At 43.2% G+C, this 15,317-nt stretch overlaps 1 protein-coding gene across 1 annotated transcript in view; it reads left to right on the forward strand.

The window, feature by feature from the left end:
* The first annotated feature begins 1,672 nt into the window (after positions 1–1,672).
* The window catches only part of PPP1CB (protein phosphatase 1 catalytic subunit beta), a 28,700-nt gene continuing 15,055 nt past the window's right edge, over positions 1,673–15,317 (forward strand). The window contains exons 1-2 of the mRNA XM_082757621.1: positions 1,673–1,944; positions 13,860–13,991. Coding sequence (XP_082613747.1) covers positions 1,893–1,944; positions 13,860–13,991 — 184 coding nt within the window. The 5' untranslated portion in view covers positions 1,673–1,892. The remainder of the gene's footprint in view (positions 1,945–13,859; positions 13,992–15,317) is intronic.

Here is a 15,317-nt window from a genome sequence, read left to right on the forward strand (position 1 = left end):
TTTTCCCAGCCTCTATTGCAGCATGTTCTGTTCCATGGCATCTGCTTTTTAAATTATTTTGATATCATGATATGCTGCTGAGTTGTTTCTGGAACATGCTGACATGCCTAGTAAAAACAGTTGTTAAGGAATTATGTTTTGCTCAATATATCTGAAAGTTGTGCATCTTCTGGAGCTTTTGAGGACAAATTAATTGTATATTTATGTCACAGGGAATGATAATTTCGTATCCCTATTCTGTTGTCAATGCAAAATGTTCTACGGTAATGTACTATTATGTTTGAACTTGATGTTGCAGTGGCTTAAAATAACCTTCACAGCACTTCAGTAGTGTGAAATGAAACTGGGACGATTCCTAAAAGCTCAGGAGAGACCATGTATCTATTAGTTTTGCCAGGAATGAAGTAGTAAGGGTAAGGAAGATCCTTTTAAGAGCTGAATAATTGCTTTTCCTAGTTTAACAAAGAAATGAAAGACAAACCTTTGATGTGCTATTTAGATTTTCACCACTGTCAGAAACTGGAAAATAAGGATATGTGTATGCTTTCAGCAGATGAGTCGGAATTGTATTTCCATGTATGCTGCCTACAAAAGGAGATACAAAATAAATTTTCTTCTCTGGAGTTTCTTCCTCTTCCTTCAGTGAGTCCAAGCGAAACTTTATTATCATTGCCTACGTATTTCAAAAGAGTGCTCATTTACCTGGCTGTCTGGACACCTACCAGTGTCTGACGCCTAATCACTGCCCCGCCTCATCCTAATTGCTTTTGTTTTTCTCATCCTCATTTTCTCCTAATCAAGAGATAAAAACTAGGTTTTGAAATTACTCCAGGTGACAGGATTTTGCTGGCTTGTACAGACGGATGGAGAAAATCACATTTGAGCTCACCGAGAGAAGTTTCTACATCGACACCTGTATTTAGACATATAAATAAGTGGCCTGTGTTTTTTTTTATTATAACATCTGGAGGGTGGTTGGTGTGAGGGACGAGCCAGTCACCATACGTATTTTGTCAGTATGTGCGTGGTTGTCTGCTGTCCTGCTTTGCTTTTCACCTACATTTTAAAACATTTTTCTGTCCATTCAAGGCAAGCAATGGTTGACAAAAGTATGTCAACTAACGTGCTTTTTGAGCACTCATCTTATATATTTCACATATATATATTTCACATATATATGTGAAATATAGATTTCAGTGTATATATATATATATATATATATATATATATATATATGTGAAGTCACCAAATATATATATGTGAAATCACCAAAAAAATACGTCAGCAGGTCTGGCCACAGTGACACAAACACACGTTAATTATGAGGTTCTTGACAACTGTGTTAAGAGCAGGGCTATGAAGACCACAGTTCCAGTTCTAAGAGGTTATAATTATTTTATAATTATTTTTAATATATATTTTAAATAATTTTATTTTCAATTTTTTTTAATAAACTGGGCTTCCAGCAGCTGAGTGGGGAAGTCCCCTCAGCGCCCGCCGTTACCAGACCCCACAGGGGAGCGGCGGCGCTGTGCGCATGCGCCCTGCAGCCCGCCAGCCCGCTCCGGAGCCTGCGCGGCGGGCGGAGGGGGGGTGCGCGCTGCGCATGCGCGGCGGCTGAGGCGGGGGCAGGCGGGGCGGGCAGGAGGGGCGGCCGCTTCGCCCCGCTACGGCCGTGAGGGAGCGGCGGCGGCGGCGGCGCTCGGGGCTGCCAGCGGGGGCGGGCGGCCCGAGGGGACCGGAGGTGCTGGTGGTGGCCGCGGGGGGTGGGGGGAGCCGTCGGTGCTGCGGCCGCCGCTCCCCGCTCCTCCCCTCCTCCTCCTCCTCCTCCTCCGTGAGGCGCCCTCCAGCCCGCCCTCTCCCCGCCCGGGACCGAGCGCGGCGGCCACAAAATGGCGGACGGGGAGCTGAACGTGGACAGCCTGATCACACGGCTGCTGGAAGGTGAGCGCCGCCGGCCGGGCACCGGCAGCCCGCAGGGGGATGGGGGGAGCCTGCGGGGAGCCCCGGGGGGGAGGCGCTGAGGAGCCGGTCCTCGCCCGGGGCACGGGGAGCCCGCCCGGCCCTGCGCGAAGTGCCTGTGGTTGTCTGGAAAATAAAAGAAGAGCGATAAAAGGGCGAGGAGGAGGCCTGCGGCTGGAGCTGGCAGCACGGAGGGAGCCGGCGTTGCCTGCCTGCCTGCGGGGCAGCCGCCCGGGCTCGCCTGGGGCCGTGAAGGGGCTTGGGGGGGGGTCCTGTGAAACGAGGGGGCTGCCAGAGCCCCGCTGCTGGGGTCACAGGGTCCCCTTTTATTGAATTCATGTCCTGAGTGTTTGGTGTTCCTAGGCCCGTGCTGGCATTAATCTCCCTCCCCACATTCAACAAATACCTGGTGCGCTGGGGATGCGAGAGATGTGCTGCCCGCCTGCTTGCCACAAATGGAGATACCAACTTCGCGTATTTGGGTCGCTCTGCAGAGGGCTTATGGAAAAAAAAATGTACCTACGGTTCTGGAGGAGAAACGTGTTTTATAAGTCTGAAAGTTTTGTCCAGCTGAGTTATCGCTCAGCAGAATTTTTAAGGCGTTGAGGGTGTCTTTGTAATTGCTGTTCTTTTTAGAAGTGGGACTGTAATCTATAAACAGTAAAAATCAATACTTTAAAATCCACAAAGGCTTTGGCAGCTGCGGTCATGTTTGCGTTTCAAGATACGTGCTGTAGTGTATGTAGTATGGAAAGAACCATCGGGGATCATCAGTCAGAGTTTATCTCTGATCAGTATTGCAGATAAACTTCCCATTTTCCTGATGTTGAAATCCGGATTAGTAGGTCAGTTTCAGACAAGCAAAACAGAACCTAGTAAACATTGACTTTCATTGCACGTATTTTTGGGGACTTCACAATGAATAAGTATGGTGTCATGGGGTTTTCTTAGTTGGCTTTTTTGATTGCTTTTTTTTTTTTTTTTTGTAGAGGCACCTGAATTGTCAAGAGGTACTTTACTTCCTCGCTTTTCTGGTAGTTGCTTAAATGCAGAATGGTTTAAGAGGAGGTCATCAAGACTTAAAATACTCCATACCTTTTGCACACACCATTACTACTGGTGTTGCAGCTCACTATTTTTTTGGTTATGGTTGGTTGCACCAAGACTGAGCGATCTGACCCGTGCTTTCTATTTTTTCTTGTATTTTTGCATCTGTTTCTCAGTCTTTCTTGCTCTGAGCAGATTAGGAAGGCTCTTTTTAGGAAAACAAGATGACTTTTTTTTCTGCTTGTCAGCTACAAACAGTTGTAGGAGTTGTAGGAGTGCCGTGTACAACATCTTGTATCTGAAAGGGAATAGATTCTTCCAAGTTGCATTTGGAAGGAAAAAAAAAAAACAACAACATTAAAATGAAGTGTATTGCGTCTGGATTATTTTTGCTTCCATTTAACATTTTTTAGTTGTTTTACTACTAACATACAGTATTTTAAGCTGTGGTTGAGTAGTAGTGTTCCACAATGAATTCTTTTTGTATGGTTGGCAGCTCACAAACCATAGCTTACGCTGTTGCTTAGCTGACCTGCTCTGGTAAAGTGAGTATGGATCCTTCTTCGTGCTGCTTGCGCAGAAAAATTCCTGTAGGCTTTTATCTCTGGAGCAATTAATTAGTTAAAAGTGTGTTGGCTCCCTTACTCTCACTTCAGTTTGGACTAAAACAATGAGGAAATGTGGCTTTTGAGTGGTAAATAATACACGTTAAAAAATCAAACTTATTTTTTAATGAAGTGTTAGCAGGCAGTTTGTGTTTAGTCCTTTGGTTACTTAAAGTGAAATGGATGGCTTTCAGTTTGAACAGCAATTGTCTCAGTGGCTGCTGCACATAAATTTTAAAGGTAGCAAATACGCAACAAAGCTGCAACAGGACACTTTCCAGTTGTCATTGGGCTGCTGGTTCGTGACCCTGTTTCTGTGCTGTGGTACTAGCTCTTATGTTGTCTTCCTCTTATTTAATTGGGTTGCTCTTGACTGCATTTACTGTGGTTGCTCGAGACCACTTGCCTTTTGATTGGAGTTACCTACATAGATCATCTTACCCTCCATGTGGTTCTTTTTTTATTTTTGAGACGTCAATATGAGGTGGCTTATAGCCAGGCTGCTTGGGAGAATTAATTGAGAACGTCCTCCTAACCCTCAACAGATGTGCATGCGTGCTTATCCTGAACGTATATTTATTTTAGAGATCTTTTGCGTGCTGGAAGCCAGACTGATTAGCTCTCGAGTTAAACTAGGGACAGTTTTCGGAGAGGCTCAACTGAGCCTAATACATGATGATAGTCTCCTAAGACTCTAGTTTTTCATTTCCATGTTCTTGCATATTACTGAGTTTTTACCTTTTTATTCATTAAATCAGTATGAATTTAGGAATGCTAAGGGCTTGTTATACATTGACTTTCTTGTACAGTATGTCTGGTGTTGGGTTACTAGTTAATGGCACTGTATAAATAACTTCAGCTTTATTTTCCTCCAAATAATGTATGCTTAAGGACTGAAGGTAGCAATGTTTTCTCCTTTTTTCTTCTATCTCCAGACTTTCCATTCCTGCTTATTTACTGGAATAATGAGGGAGGTGCTGGTTCTTCTAGATGTGTGCCTGATCTTGGAGATGCTTTTGGCTTGTAATAAGATTTAGTTTGATAGAGAAATCATCTATAAATGGATCTGCAACCATTTACAGGTCATGTAACCACAAAATTCTGTAGGTTAGTGAAAACATTTAGGCTATGTGACCACAAAAGGGAATAAACTGAATTAGCCCAAGGACTGTTTTTCTTGTGCAAGTATTTAGAGTTGTAGTTGTGGGTCAGGCACAGTTAAGCTATGGTGTACAAAAAGATGATTGCCTCTTTTTAGCTTTAATGTGCTGTTTTGTTGTGTGTTTTTTTTTTTCTTCCTACCTTCCCAGCTATGCCATCTGGTGGATGATCTTCAGGTCACGCATAGGAGTGCACACACAACTGTCAGCAGCACAAAAGAAGTGGAATGTGCTGCACTGTGCCCCATCCAGGCGCACCGTGTATCCCTCGGTGGGAAATGCCCTGATATTTGGAGAAATGCTGAGCTAAACTGGCACACCAGGCTTGCATTTAAGCCAGGCTCTAAGCTAGTTTAAGCTTTGGAAATCTGTGGAAAATTCCCTGTGTAGCAAAGCAAGAGTGCTGGAGTAGCTGTGCCTCCTCTTGTAAGGAGTGCTGTAGGTGAAGATAGACTGCTGGGTTTCTGTCTGGGTGCTGGGCTTCCTGGTTTGTGCCATGAATGTCTTCTAAATACCTCCAGGTGGACTGGACTTTCTGTACTTTCAGATACATAGGTATCTGTCTTGGTAAACACTAAGGAGGTTATCATGTGGAAGGGAGGTCATGAGGAAACACAGAGACACAGTAGCCTTAAAAACAAGCTGGATTTCTGTGAAGAAGGCTTATTTATATTGCTGTACAAGCTAATTTACCTTGGCTAGACAAAGCTAGACTCTAAGTCTGTCTAACCTATTAAATAATGATCTGAATTCAGTTAGTGGAACGTAATGTGGGTTTGCTCTAAAACAAAATTATGTTTTGGTGGGGCTGGCAGGGCTGCTAGTTCTGATAGTACCGAACCCACCACGAAAGCTGGGAGATGCTCATCCAGTAAAAGTCTTGTCAGACATGCAGCAGATGTGGAGAATGGATGTTGCTGCAGTGTTCAGCTAAAAACACAATTTTTGCAGCTGCCATAATAAAGGCCGGTTGTGTGGTGCTCTTACTGTGTCATGTGATGTTTTTTAAGAAAGCTACAGCCCTTGGTTTCTTCTGAATGCAGAGGTCTCACAGACAGTGACAAAGACTGAAGTTTGAATATGACTCAGTTTTTCAGATGAAAGATTAAATGCTTATGAAATTTGAGATTTAAATGCTGCAGAGCTGTTGGGCTGATGCATGATGGTCAGTAATATTTCAGATGTTGGGTCTTAACAAATGAACCTGCCCAGCCTGTGTGATGGTCTGTGATAGCGCAGTGGTGCTGGTGCTTCTGCAGGCTTCCTAACTGATCCTGGCAGAGAGGCAGCTGCAGGGAAGAGTAGTCCACGTGGGCTCAGCACCACCCTGCTGCTTGCTCAGTCTCCCTGGGTGGGGTGGGGAGAGACCCGTAAAGGTGAAAGTGTGAGAACTCCTGGGCTGGGATGAAGACAGTTTACTGGGCAAAGCAAAAGAAACAGGCAGGCCATTTGCCACTTCCCATTGGCAGGCAGGTGTTCAGCCAGGTCCAGGACAGCAGGGCTCAGCACATGTCATGGTTTCTTGGTAGAACAACGCCATCACTCCAAAGACCTCCCCCTTCCTCCTCCTTTTCCCAGGGTGTTACCACTGAGCACAAGTCCACGTGGTGTGGGACATCCCTTTGGTTGGCTGGGGCCAGCTGTCCTGGCTGTGTCCCCTCCCAGCTCCTGGTGCACCCCCAGCCTGCCGGCTGGCAGGGCAGCACGAGGAGCAGAGACGTCCTTGGTTCTGTGCAGGCACCACTCTGCAACAGCTAAAACATCGGTGTGGTATCACCTCTGGTCTCGTCAAAAATCCAAAACACAGCATCACGTGAGCCTCTGTGAGGAAAACTAATTCCATCCCAGCCAAAGCCACGACAGTGATTCACTTCAGAATAGCATGAACACGCTGTGGAGGTGAGTCTTGAAAAACCACAGGTTACTACCTTGATATGGTGCGAAATCCTTCAATAACCCTTGTATTAAGAAAACAAAGATGAACAACTCAACAAGGAGTTTTTAGCAGTGGAAAGATTTTTTGTAACAGTCTCTTTGGAGAGAGAAGGAAAACTCTTGTTTTTAGCTGTCTGTTCCTTGGAGGGTGTGCCCTGTGTTAAACAGGGAGAAGGGGCAGAAGGAAGAATGGTGTTTGTTGCTGGGCTTGTACATCAGTGCAGATACGAGCCCATTGATCCTTGGCTTTGTAAGTGCAGGAGGAACGGGAGAGTTGGCTTCAAAAATTATGCTGAAGGCCAAGGGCCTGGTGTCAAAAAATGTCCACTGGTTTTTCTTTATTCTGTCCTCTTACTGTGCTGCCCTAGGCCTGCATGGTTCAGTTACTGTTTCACTCAAATATTCTGCAGCAGTTTTGACTTGCCTCTGAGTCTTGCTCGGAGTACAGCTGAATCGCAGCATAAAAGAAAAAACAACGCTGCTGTATTTAATGTAAATAGGATTTTTTTACCCTTGATAGTTAAATGCTTGTGAGCAATCACTACAAAAGTAGGTATGTAACAACAACAAAAAAAAAAGAAGCAGTGTGTGGTTTATCAGGGCGAAGCCAAGCATACTATATTTGGCTGTAGCTCAGTGAGGTCAGATGCTGTACTCGGGAAGGGCTCTGCACGTAGGGAGGGCTGCTGTGAGCTGCGGCCCGAGGTGCTTCTCGTGCCGTCTGTATCTGCCTCATCATTTTAGCATAGAAACGACCCCGTTTGTTGCCTTCACATAGTGCTGTCATACAGTTTGGCTTGCAGCATAGGCTGGCTCATATTAGTTCTGCAGCACCATCTTCTGTGGTTTGGGGCAATTTAGTATCAACCTCGATACAAAGCCTTTATCTGTATATCTTACATAACCATATTTACATGTAGTACCTGAGGAGTCGGAGATGCAAATGTCATGTTAAACCCTGTTGTTTTTTTTATTGCAACTTAAGCAATTTTCCTCCTTGTTATTTCTCATGAATTACTTTGTAACTTTATAATCAGCCCCCCCCAACCCACCTTTCTCTAATTTTAGGAATTTTGTTACTGATGCTTTAGAGGAAAAATCAAGTCAAACTTTGAGCAAGAAGTTGAAATTCTGTGTTGCATGAGATTTTAATGATAGGTTAAACCTTGCAAGGGGATTGGAAAAGAATTTATCACCGTTTGGTACAGTACAGTGTAGTAAGAGGCTTCTACCTCATGCTTTGCTAGTTGCATGGATTTTTGGTTCAAGTGTAATTAACCAAACACAGTAAGTACAGGCCAATAACAAGCATTAGGATTACGTGTTTCACTTACAGAGTGGAGTGACTGCTGAGATCTTGTCCTTCAGCTCTGGATCCACCGTTTTTTGGGACGGTGTGTAGTTCAGGAGGTTTGGGACCATAAGCTGGTGCATGGAACCTCTCTCTCTGTGCAAGTAAGCAGCAGGCGGCCCATGAAAAGCAACTGCAGTGGGTGAAGCTTGATGTAGGTGCACTTGGTGTTGTCGTGGGCTGATCTGGGTTTCTCCTGAAGCAACCTGAGATAGCTTCTGCTGCTTCTACCTGAGCATTAATTCTACTGGTAATATGAATTTTAAGAATGTCAATCCAACTTTTGGGGGAAGAGGAACACCACTGGTGTTGGTTGTTTCCCTGGTTAGAAATTAAAGGCTTGGACAGTCTCTTATTCTGCAGTCGTTTTGTTTAATGTTAAATAAGCCCTGCTAAGTGAGCTTACAGCAATCGTGTTCTTCAGCAAGATACTTTATCTCAAGGGCACCCAGTAAAGACAACTTCATTATTGTTTTTAGACCACTTAGATGGAAAAGTGCAGTCTTTCAGCAAAAGAGCTTCCAAGAAAGTTATTTCTTTGGGTTTTAGCGTGGAGTTCAGATACGCACCCTACAAAAGGCTTTGTGTGTACGTACAGACTGTATGTTCAGCAGTATGCTGCGTGCTGGAGCAAAGCATGGCAGGGCTTGAGTCACCTTACTGTTGTCCGCAGGCTGCTGTGGGAATGAAAGCCACATTAACCTTAATTTTGTTGCAGCAATTCAGAAACTTCGTGAACTTGTATTGTTGGCGTGGCTCTTGTCATTTTGGTGCAAAATAATTCTGGGTGACAGCTGTACAATTTAAATAACAAAATATTTTGAGGGAATAAAAGCTTTGCTTTTGAAAATGGAAGACGTTTTAAATCCAATCCAGGATTCTTGAATTTAAAAACCATGGAAACCTATAACATGGATTTTAAAAATTGAGCAGATAACTTGAGAACATGTTTCCAAAACTGTCAGAACTGTGTTTTCTGTCTTTTTTCTTTTTTTTTCTGAAGTAGTGGGTAGTATTGCCTTTGGCTTCCAAATCTATTCCCCTCCTAGAGAGGCTGTTCAGGATTTGTCAAATATTCCCAAATGTTTTGAGGTACAAGAGAGAGACAGTTGAGTGCTGTAGCTGGTAGTTGCCAATCATTAAACATTCCAGATACTGTTAGGGGAGAATGTGAACTTGGGGGATATTGGTGGGATTGCCTGCTTGCAGTCTTGTGTTGTGGTGTGTTTTTGTTTGCTTTTTGTTCAAGATATGCTCTGGCAAATAGAAATGAAAAATAGAACGAACATAGAATGTGAAAGCCCCAATTCCAGAAATACCTTGTCCGGGGATGCTGCTGAAAGAAGCAGAACATTTTATTAGTCCTTGCCCAGGTTCACAGTGGATGCCTCCTCCAGCCTGGGGGAGCTATCTAGATTAAGCTTCTTTCTTGCATTTTTCTGCTAGACAGAACAGATGAGCTCCCTGATGTGTTTTACTGTGTGGCCATACAAATGTGTCTGGCCACAAAGTAAGAGCTCGGAAGAAGAGGGAGCAGTGCTGCCCTTGTTTTTTTGATCCTTAGAAGGGTATATGGGATCTAATGTTCTGCTAGAAGTGTGAGTGGTGTCTAGTAAACAGGATGCACGTGCTATTGGAGAGCATGGTGTAAATGCTTAGGACAGCTGTGCACCCCACAGCTGATTTAATAATTGAAGAAACTTCTATTAGTGATGCCACAAAATGATGAGCTTAGTTACTGAAAGTGAGAGGCGCTCCAGAAACAGGATGACAGACTAGGTTAGTGGATTTTCTCCATGTCATAGAGAAGAATGGCAAAAGGAGCGATGCCTGCACAACTTGCAACAAGCAGTTCTCAAACTGCACTCCTGGGTGCTGTTTCCTTCCTGGCCACTATTGCCTTGTAGCCATTCATAATGTGCTGGTCTCTGGAATGAGTTTGGAGGGATAAAAACAAACAGAAGTAAAGCAAACAAACACCTTGCAGGAGATTTTCTTTCCTGGTACTGTGCAGCCATTCTCAAATGACCAGTTCCTGTTGCTAGGCTTACTAAGGTTGCTTATTGAAGGTTGTGTTGATGCTGAGAATACTTCAATAGTGATCAGAGCATCTCTTGGATTGCTACAGGAAACACTGTGCTAAAATAATAGCTTCACAGTACAATGCATGGAGTTGCTTTTAATTCGTTGTTCTCTACTGTTTCACCATGGTTTAAGCTCCTTGCAGCACAGGCTTCTTCTGGCATAGCACTGCACACGTGGGACCGTGAATTACGAGAGGAGTTGCTGTCCCTACTGAAGGTATTCACGTAAATCAAAGCTTGTTTACAGCCTCTGCATCTTAGAGGACTAATTTATATCTAATGTCGAGGTGCTGTTCCTGCTCTGGCTCAGTGGCAGCCATTGGCAATGGGTGGCTTTCCCGGTGCTGCTAAAGCCTTTGGTGAGCTGCAAACCTCCCAGTGTGCGCAGCTCTGACGAGCAAGTTTCAGGAATGGCTGCCTGTAGCCATTTGCAAAGAAGTCTGAGAAACACCGCTTACACTCTAGATCTGATTCTCCAAACTTCCTCTTAAATCTGTTTTGAGGACTTGGCTTTTGCAAAACTAAATATGGTGAGAGACGCTCCTAGTTACAATCCGAGCTGTGCCCGGCTCAGTCGAGGAGACACAAACAAAACTAACTGTAGTGTAAGTCGGTAAAAGATGTGCTTAGCCCTGCTCGTGGCCCAGCCCTTTCAGGTGACTAGCTGACTGACCTTTCAACACCTCCCAGTGTGAATCCAGCAACGTGCTGAGGCTTCCTGGATCCCAGCACCTTCTCACGTTTCCATACATAAGTTGTTTATGGACGATCGGGGACTGTGGGAGAACTTCCTTGCTCTTTACCACGTTATTAGTGGCTATTCCTCGTGAAATCCCAGGCTCTGTGCTTAGCGGACCTGTTTGCAGGGAGCTGCTGCCCGCTGGCATGGGGAGGGCTTCATCATGGTGTGGTGTCCCAGGCTCCTTCCTGGGGCAGAAAGTAACTGGGGTCGTTGCGTGTGCTTTATCTCCGGTTAGAGAGTGATGTGCTTGATGTAGTTCTAGCAATTTGCTTTTCTGGAGAATCTGACCGTGGTAGAGGGTTGCCAGACTGTGCATTGGTTTGTCTGTTAGGGGCTGCAGTGTACGAGGAGCTAACAGCATGACACTGGATGCTCCATCTGTGTCAGGTAGCTGAATTTGAAGTCAGGGGCTGTGTGGTCTAGTGCAGAAATCCAGCAGCATGAAAGGCTCAGTCCTATAAAGCAATTTATGCAAGTTTAAACCTCCCATCAAGTTTCAAAGGGAGCAAAAGCAAAAGGCTGGCATCCTATGAAATGCTGGTAGGATCAGAGCTATTTGAAGTAGTATGAGTGATCTCCTTGAACTGTACTCTGTTTGGGACTCTGTTTTGGGGCCACTGCTGGTAACATTAGGGGTGTGTATGGTGGGGTTTCCTGGGCTCGAGGTCCAAAACTAGATAGGATGTAAATTGCACGGTTAAATTGTTTCTTGGTTTTAATTTGGTGTTGCAAAATGTTATGACAGTAGTTAAACACAGAAGAAAACTTAATTGCTTATCAAAAGAGGTTAAAAGAATACATAGTTTGTGGAAGAAAAATATGGCTGGCAAGCAGCTAGTTGGGCTCCGTGCTTCTTCAGCATGATCTTGTGTTATAAGCATTGGACAGCCATGGGGTTAAAATGGAGCAGAATCGTTTCAATAAATGATAGCCATTGGAGTGGTTGTTAGGACTGTGCTCTGTCAGGTGGGAGCTTTCTGTGTAGTGCTGGCTTGTTGCATCTGGGCAGTGAGCTTCAGATCTGTGAAAGGAACCTGTTTAAGCTACCCAAACAAAGCACTAGAAAAGCGTGGAGGTTGTTGGAGCGTTCAGGTACATGTATTCTCAAACCGAATAGTCAAGTCCTGCACAAAACTGTCAAGGCCTGTTTTTTCTTTTGCCAATGATCTTTTTGAGGCTGAAGGGCTATCCATAAGTACATCATCTAGTAGACGTTTGAGATGTGGTGAAACTGAAGCCTGTATGCTTTTGCTCTCCCATCACATTGACTGTATGTTTGCCCTTGTATTCTCTTAATATGTTACCCCACATCTTAATGCGTGAACAATATTTTACAACAAAAAAAAAGTTACTAAAAAGCTGTTTGCTGTCTCTAACGTAGTTGTTAGCTAAAAGCATGTGACTTACCATATGGCAGGTGTCTCGTGGTACTGATGTGGGGTTTCCCTGAAAGGAGTCCTGAACGCCACGTGTATCAGCCCTGTCCTGGTGGCATTCTGATGAGCAAGTCGTTTCCAGGGGAGCCCCGCTGCGGGTAAAGTGGCCCTCCTGCTGGCTGTCCCAAGATCTGTTTTCACATCTTCTCTTTCCTGCTTGAGATAATTCTTCATTTCTACCTCCTCATCTCTTCCTATGACTGCTTCCTAACCTCAGCTGAACAAGAGATCTGGTGCCTATTTAAAATAAAAATAAAAATCATAGCACAGCGTCAGATTGGTCAGATGTGCGCTGGGAGAAGCATGCAATGAAAAACAGAAGAGCTTTTTGAGATTAACAGTTTTCGAACTGCAGTACTAGCTGTCTTACAGCAGGTTGTTTCCCCTTGTATCTTTTTCCCCCATTATAGAATGTACATAATGATATTGATCTCCTTTGGAAAGTAAAAGTTGCAAGCTTAATATTGTTTTGAATAGGGGAAACAGGCAACCGAGGAATTGATTTTATCCGTGAAGCTTTTGCTCTTCTGTTAGCAAAATCTCATATTTGACTTCCTGAAGTTTCAGCTAATGTTTTCATCGAGCAGTGTCTTAATATGTTTGAGTTTGAAAACATTTGGATTTGAACTGCTATGGGTTCGTTCCACCTTTTCTTGTAGCTACCCGTTGTTTAATGCTGAATGTTGTTCTGTCTGAAGCAGATGGCAGAACAGGATGTTGGCCTGTTGCAGGCACTAGTATATGCTGGTTTATTAGTTTGGATCTGAAGCTTGGGTTATGCTGAGATGCAAAACTGAACTGGATGGGCCAAAGTGCAGATATTTGTGGAAAGAAGCAGCTGCAGGTAGGCTTGTCAGAGGATGGTGGTTGCAGTGCAATGTGAATGCTCTTGAAAACCGAGCACTAAATATAGATCTGAAGACCTGACTTAGGAGAATAGGAATTCCATTTCATGCTAATTGGAATGTCTCTGTTTAGATGCAGAGGTTCCAGTAACTCAAGATCCTTTATATAGGAATAAAGATGTCATCAACACCAATGTAGTGTAGTTTCATATTTCTAATGTGACAATTTCAGCCGCTGAAAGCTCAAACCATTGTCTTTTCTTTGTATTTAACTGTTGAACTCAATGGTCCTAAGTAAGTTCATTCTGTGTTAATATGAAAACGTTTTCAGGATTTCCATTTTTAGGATTTTTTTTCTTACTGTGAATACACTAGCATAATCTGGTCATTCATTTAAACACTTCAAGTTGCTATTTATCCACATACAGGTGAAAGCAAAGCTTCAGTTGTTCTCTTCTGAGGACCTGACTTGCAGGCATGCACGGAGACCTTTAGGTGCTGGCTGTTACCACAGTATAAGAGTTTGGTTTCTAGGATTTTTTGGAATACGTAATTCCAGTGCATTTGGTACATACGGTGATATGTGCTGACTTTTTTTGTCAGATACAGACTTCAAGTGCAGGTCGTCTGCACTTAGCTGTTGCTGTGTGTTTGTGTATTAGTGATCTTAATTGTTAAACATCTCATTTCAGTACGAGGATGTCGTCCTGGGAAGATTGTTCAGATGACCGAAGCAGAAGTTCGGGGCTTGTGCATAAAATCACGGGAAATATTTCTTAGCCAGCCTATTCTTCTGGAACTAGAGGCACCTCTGAAAATTTGTGGTATGTAAGCTTCATATATCTGTGTTCTATGTAAGTGTACACACCTACGTAGGTTTAGTTGTATGCTAGTTGGAATGGAAAGAAAATCCAATGAAAAAGATACTGGGATAGGCAAATGACCTTGACTTGGGCAGTACAGATTAGTGATTGAGGTCTTTACAGTCTTAAATACCATTTTCATTGTAGATTGGATTAAGTCAAGAAAAGGCAGCTAACAGTTCTTCCTGGTACTGTGCAGGAGGAAATTCTCTTGCTGATAAGAGCTGCCTGTGCTCTCTTCTAGTGCAAATTTTGCAACCTGTCACTTGTACTTCCCTAAGGACTGCTTGCATGGAGCTGCTGCTACTCCTTAGATCGTTATTTCAAAAAGCAGCTAGTTCTTTAAAAACGGAAAGAGCAAATCTTTGCTGTTGTACTTGTTCCCTTCAAAGCGTAAGCAAAACAAAGATCTTTATATGAGATGAAATGAAATGCTTTTCTAGTCCTTGCTCAAAAATAGTGTTGAAAAAAAAAAATCATAAATTAATCTGTTAACATGTAAAAATCCCTTGAGCTTTATAGCAGGTATTATCAAACAACATTGTCATCAAATATGGGTGAAACTGCTTTACATCTCTAAGCTCTTATAATATGCTGGACTTCTTCAAAAGTACACTGTTGTTATAGGTATGTGGGCTTGTTTAAAACTGTTAGTTAAGTATTGTAAATACTGACTTGTAATCATCCTTCAAGTTATTCACAGCAGACACAACCTTAGAAAGCAGTAAATTTACAGAATTAGGCTGCTTAAAGCGTCGGAGTTAAAATTGAAACGGTCTTTGAGTTCATTACTAGCATGCCCAAAGATGGATTGTGCTCTTTCTAGGCTTCCTCCTGGCAGGCCTAATGTGGCAATCTTCCTTACATTAAGAGAGGATATTACTAATTATTAAAACATAAAAATAAAATAATAGAAAAGTAGTAAAGACAAAGTCACTTTAAAATGACTAATTGCTTGGTAGGGTGGGGAGACAAAAACCAGACCAGCTTGTCTAATAACACAAAGGTGAAGGGAAAATCCAGCTTTAGCCAATTGTCTTCATGCTAGGCTGAGGAAAAGACTACAGTAGTCTCATCATATTCTTAGATAAAGGAAAGGTGAAAACTCAAATATTCCGCATAAGTCAAAGTCTGCAAAGTATAATTAGCCTCCTTCAAAGTTAATTTCTCACTTCTTAAAATCTAGACAGCTGAAAGGACTCTTAGATGCACAATAAGGTAGCAAATGCACAGTTAGATAAGGCATTTGTTATTTTTAAATTAGATTCTAAACAAAGTGATAGCACA

This window comes from Aythya marila (assembly GCF_965140915.1).
Source record: "Aythya marila genome assembly, chromosome: 3".
NCBI classification, from domain to species: domain Eukaryota; kingdom Metazoa; phylum Chordata; class Aves; order Anseriformes; family Anatidae; genus Aythya; species Aythya marila.